The sequence below is a fragment of the Pelodiscus sinensis genome, chromosome 11, assembly GCF_049634645.1.
Source record: "Pelodiscus sinensis isolate JC-2024 chromosome 11, ASM4963464v1, whole genome shotgun sequence".
Lineage (NCBI taxonomy): Eukaryota > Metazoa > Chordata > Testudines > Trionychidae > Pelodiscus > Pelodiscus sinensis.
Window position 1 is genome coordinate 27,727,713 of NC_134721.1, and position 6,000 is coordinate 27,733,712.

General features: G+C 45.9%; 1 protein-coding gene across 14 annotated transcripts in view; it reads right to left on the minus strand.

Moving 5' to 3' along the window:
• Nucleotides 1-5,712, minus strand: part of CCDC66 (coiled-coil domain containing 66) — a 79,786-nt gene extending 74,074 nt beyond the window's left edge. For 8 of the 14 annotated variants that reach the window (XR_001368783.3, XM_014577397.3, XM_025188557.2 and 5 more), the window contains exons 1-2: nucleotides 5,552-5,711; nucleotides 494-558 (exon numbers count right to left, since the gene is read on the minus strand). Coding sequence is in view for 8 of the 14 variants with exons in the window: in XM_014577397.3 (XP_014432883.2) it covers nucleotides 494-558; nucleotides 5,552-5,562 (76 nt within the window). In the remaining 6 variants the exon portion in view is untranslated. Of the gene's footprint in view, nucleotides 1-493; nucleotides 559-5,440 lie in introns of all 14 variants that reach the window. The other 6 variants (XM_025188556.2, XM_025188560.2, XM_075938892.1 and 3 more) reach the window with 3 other exon arrangements.
• Between the last annotated feature and the right edge of the window lie 288 nt (nucleotides 5,713-6,000).

Sequence of the window (6,000 nt, forward strand, 5' to 3'; positions counted from 1 at the left end):
AGCTGCACTGTTTTGTAACTTAGAACGAACTAAGTTTACAAAAAACATCCCCCCAATTAAAACAAAACAAAACAAAACCATGCTCCATCCATTTAAAGACAGCATTGTAAAAATATGGCTGTATTCCTCAAATCTGTGTATAATGATCAATTTGTCTCTGGATATAAAAAAAGTCTCAGCTTTCTTTCCGAAGTCTATCTTAGACTTGTCAATTAATATTTATAACTGAAACCACCCTTGTCAGACAGTACATATGGCTGGCAATGCATGTGATTTATGGAAAATCAAATACAAACCTATGCCAGTAACATTTTGGTGATTATAGGTCCCATAAATAACTATGTATGGAATATTTCCTAAAAACCTTGAATAGTTCTTTCACGTCACTATGCAAAACATTAACACTTAAGCAAAATTAATCATCTTTTTATAAAAGTTTAAAATTTATTGAAGACAAGTGAACGTAATGATTATACATAATAAAAAATCATACCATATGAAGCCAAAATTAGCCTAGGTTTTCCATCCAATATTTCAGTTTCAAGCTTTAATCCATCTCTGTAACACAACAAAAACAGCTAAATTATTTCATACCTTAAATCATCATCAGTAAAGTATGGGAGATCACCGCACAAGGAGAAAAGTGACCTCAGAACAGTTAGATCATATACCTTTTTAAAGTCTGATTGCTTGGTTTTCTATGTTTATATTAAAAATACAAAACTTAAGCAATTCCTTCTTGTAAATATACAAATATTGGGAAATTGCCATAATACTCAAGTACTGATGTACTTTAAGCCTGCACATGTCAAATATACCAGCTGAGCTGGCATCTTTCATTACAGTCATACCTGGTCATATGTGATTTCTGACCTGGTCCAAGAGATGGATAACGGGATAACTGATAATGTGGCAAACTAAAGAAGATTTGTTAAACAATACAAAAAGAACTGATGATAAATGACAGTTAACTCCCACAATTGATTAAAAAAAAATCAAACAGCCCCTGTTGCTGCCAACCCTATCAGGCTCCCAGCCTAGCAGGGCTCGCAGTTGCCAGACCCTTCCTGCCACTGGGCTCCAAGCTGGAACTCCCTGATCCAGGAACATCCATGGTCTGGGAAATCCAACCTGTAGCATTTTTCAATTCACCTCAGATAATTACTGTAGTGTAATCTCTCAATCATGAATGTGCAATTTACAAATGTAGATTTTTTTTTTGTTAACACAACAGCATTCAAAAACAAAACAATGTACAAGGTTAGACCAGAGATAGGCAAAAAAATGGCATGGTTTACCAGGGCTAGCCCCTGATGGGCTGCGGCTGCTGTATTTACCTGCACCGCCACAGGTACCGGCTATTGCAGCTCCCATTGGCCATGGATTGCCATTCCCCGAAAATGGGAGCTGCAGAAAGCAGCACGGACTGGGAGCTGCAATCTCCCAGACCTGCTGAAGAAGCAGGTAAATACAGTGGTGGCATCCGACCAGGGGCTAACCTTGGTGAACAGGAGCCAGCCCATGAGCTTGTATAGGTCGGACCTCTCCCATCCAGCATGCTCAGGACCTGACTGGTCCCAGATGAGAGATTTTTCCAGATGAGGGGAGGTCATTTCAGGCCCCCTGCTGCCAATGTCCCCGTCCCCCAGCTTCCAGGCTCCACCCTGCAGCCCAGCTGAGTTGCATGCCAGCTCCTCCCTGCCCCACCACAGCCTCTTCGCTCTTCACCCTCACAAAGCCGTGCACCAGCTTGGCTCCCTCTCGCAGCCCAACTGAATTGCTCCTGGGCACCCACTTCCCTACAGTGCCCCGAGACTCTCCAATCCTAGAACTAGGTTCGATGGGGACAGGTGAGCAAAGCCCACAGGTAAGGGCTGAATGTGCGGGACTGGGAGATGGGTTGGAAATGGGGGGGGGGGGGACGACTACGGACTATAATGGCAAGGAGAAAGGAGAGTCAGGGCACAACAGGGAGGCAAGATCAAATCAGTATCTTAGATGCCTATATACAAATGCGAGAAGTATGGGTAATAAGCAGGAAGAACTGCAATTCCTAACAAATAAATACAACTATGACATCATTGGTATTACAGAAACCTGGTGGGATAGGACGCATAATTGGAATGTTGGTATGGAAGGGTACGGCTTGCTCAGGAAGGACAGACAGGGAAAAAAGGGAGGAGGGGTTGCCTTGTATATTAAAAATGTACACACTTGGACTGAAGTGGAGATGAACGTAGGAGATAGCTGTGTAGAGAGTCTCCGGGTTAAGCTAAAAGGGGTAAAAAATGAGGGTGATGTCACGCTAGGAGTCTACTACAGGCCACCTAGCCAGGTGGAAGAGGTAGATGAGGCCTTTTTTAAACAATTAACAAAACTATCCAAAGCCCAAGATTTGGTGGTGATGGGGGACTTCAACTATCCAGACATATGTTGGGAAACTAGCACAGCGGGGCACAGGCTATCCAATAAGTTTCTGAAGCAAAATGCAGGACAATGTAGCACTTTAAAGACTAACAAGATGGTTTATTAGATGATGAGCTTTCATGGGCCAGACCTACTTCCTCAGATCAAATAATGGAAGAAAACAGTCACAACCATATATACCAAAGGATACAATTTAAAAAAAATGAACACACATGAAAAGGACAAATCACATTACAGAACAGAAGGGGGATGTGGGGGGGGGGGGGGGGAAGGTGAATGCCAGTGAGTTAATGATATTAGAGGTGGGGAAGGGGAAATGTATAAGTTTCTGGACTGCATTGGAGACAACTTTCTGTTTCAGAAGGCTGAAAAAGCTACCAGAGGAGAAGCTGTTCTGGATTTGATTTTAACAAATAGGGAGGAACTAGTTGAGAACTTGAAAGTGGAAGACAGTATGGGGGACAGTGATCATGAAATAATAGAGTTCATGATCTTAAGGAAAGGTAGAAGGGAGACCAGCACAATTGAGGTAATGGATTTCAGGAAGGCAGATTTTGATAAGCTCAGAGAACTTGTAGGTAAGGTCCCATGGGAAGCAAGACTGAAGGGAAAAACAACTGAGGAGAGTTGGAAGTATTTCAAAGGGATGTTGTTAAGGGCCCAAAAGCAAACAATTCCGCTGTGTAGGAAAGATAGAAAATACAGCAAAAGACCAGCATGGCTTAACAAGGAGATCTTGCATGATCTCAAAATAAAAAAGGAGTCCTATAAAAAATGGAAACTAGGACAAATAACAAAGGATGAATATAGGCAAGCAACACGGGAATGCAGAGGCAAGATTAGAAAGGCAAAGGCACAAAATGAGATCAAACTAGCTACAGGCATAAAGGGAAACAAGAAGACCTTTTATAAATACATTAGAAGCAAGAGGAAGACCAAGGAAAGGGTAGGCCCACTGCTCAGTGAGGAGGGAGAAGCAGTGACAGGAAACTTGGAAATGGCAGAGATGCTCAATGACTTCTTTGTTTCGGTCTTCACCGAGAAGTCTGGAGGTGTGCCTAACGTAGTGAATACAAGCAGAGAGAGGGTAAGTTTAGAAGATAGGATACACAAAGAACAAGTTAAAAATCACTTAGGAAAGTTAGATGTCAGTAAGTCACCAGGTCCTGATGAAATGCATCCCAGGATACTCAAGGAGCTGATAGAGGTGGTATCTGAGCCTTTAGCTATGATCTTTGAAAAATCATAGCAGACAGGGGAGATTCCAGAAGACTGGAAAAGGGCAAATATTGTGCCCATCTATAAAAAGGGGAAGAACAACAACCCAGGAAACTACAGACTGGTCAGTTTAACGTCTGTCCCAGGGAAGATAATTGAGCAGGTAAATAAGGAAATCATATGCAAACACTTGGAAGGTAATAAAGGTAATAAAGTGATAGGGAATAGCCAGCATGGGTTTGTGAAGAAACAAGTCATGCCATGGGTTTGTGAAGAACAAGTCATGCCAAACTAATCTGATAGCTTTCTTTGATAGGATAACGAGCCTTGTGGATAAGGGAGAAGCGGTGGATGTCATATACCTAGACTTTAGTAAGGCATTTGATACGGTCTCGCATGATATTCTTAATGATAAACTAGGCAAATGTAACTTAGATAGGGCCACGATAAGGTGGGTGCATAATTGGCTGGATAACCGTAGTCAGAGAGTTGTTGTTAACGGTGCTAAATCCTGCTGGAAAGGGATAACAAGTGGAGTTCCGCAAGGGTCTGTTTTGGGACCCGTACTGTTCAATATCTTCATCAATGATGTAGATATTGGGATAGAAAGTACGCTTATTGGCTACGTCTACACTGGCCCCTTTTTCGGAAGGGGCATGCTAATTTTGAAAGTGGGAATAGGGAAATCCGTGGGGGATTTAAATATCCCCCGCGGATTTAAATAAATATGTCCGCCGCTTTTTTTCCGGCTTGGGACTGGCCCGATCCTTTGAAGTAGGAATAAGAGATCCTCCGGATAAATAGGGCTTTATTCCAGAGGATCGGGCCAGTCTAGACGCTTTTTTTTCTGGATGTTGCTGGATCAGAGAATCCCAGTGTTTACATTTATGGGAAAGACTATTGCCTGCTTCTTACTTACAATATCACCTGAAAGTCAGAACAGATGTACACATGACATTTTTGTAGCTGGCATTGCAAGGTATTTTTATGCCTGATTAGCAATGTAAAATCCCACGTAATTGGTTAACCTAGTCACCAATTAAGGGGGATCATTCTTGTTCCCCCTCCTCCCACTGCAGCCAGGCTGGAGCACTCCAACCACCACAGCGGGGGTCCTCCAGCCTTGATGGAGCAGCCCGTGCATGCAACACACCAGCCGCAGACAAAGGCTGCTCCAAACACTGGGAGCAGTCCCTGTCCATGGTGGGCCCCACCCTGTCTACAGCAAGTGGAGAGCTTCTCCAGCCCCTCTACCAGTTAACCTTTCACATTCCTATGCCAGATATGCTAAACATGTGTCTGCCCCTTCGAGCTTCTGCCATCATTGCAGCCACAAACACACAGAAAAGGTAAAAGTGAAAATAACAGCGTATAAATTGACCACTGAGAGCATCACCCATGGGCTACCCATAAAGTAGTGTTCACTGTGGAAAGAAAAAAAAAAACCACCGGTGAAAAACCCAGATAGAAAAATTGGGAGCAAAGACCAGAATCCTCCCTCCACGCAGCACCATGTGCAGGGAGGTTTCCTTGACAAAGCCCTGGCTGGGGTGATTTAGTTGGGAGATCAGTGGCCTCCTGAGGTCTCTTCCAACCCCACGATCCGGTGAGTCTACGACTCCAGCCGACGGCTGCTGCGGTTGGGGGTCTGTTACCACCGAGTCGCGAGGAACCCACAGCCACCCACTGAACGCCCCGAACAAAGAGAAAACCACCCACGGGAGGGGAGAGCGCACGAGACGTTGCCGGGGCGCCTCTGAGACGCCGACTCGCCACGTCGCACACTTCACGTTACCTCGTGTCGCAGGCCCTGGCTCTGCCTCTGGCAGCCCCGCCTCGAACCCGGCCACGGGGACAAGGCGCGCCCAGCGCAGAGGAGCCCGAAGCCAGGCGGTTCCCTGCTTACCCCAGGTTCATGGCTCTTCTGCACCCGCAAGACGCCGCGACTCCCGGAAGCGGGTGGAACGAGGCCGGCGGCCGCTACCCAGAGCCCCCTTGTGTGTGTACGTTGGTAGCTGCCACCGCACAATGAGAGGGGAGGCGATAGGCTCCGGCCCTCCCGCCAATCAGCTCCCCTTACACTGCGGGGCTGGCTTGGCCAGCGTGCGAGGTATTGTGGGGGCTGGAGTCCGGAGCCGCGCCCCTCTCTCTCCCCAGCTGCGGCAATCCAACTTGGCGCTCCTCGCTGGGGCGCTGCTAAGAGCGGGGTTCGGGGTACTCGGGTAGAGCATTGTTGTTCAGCTGTATCGGAGAGAGGGAGGGGTAGATGCAAAGCACTCGTATTGTTTTGGCTCCTGTGTAAATTATTAAGCGATGGAAGGGGACATAAAAAGCCCCGATTCTGCAATGAGTATT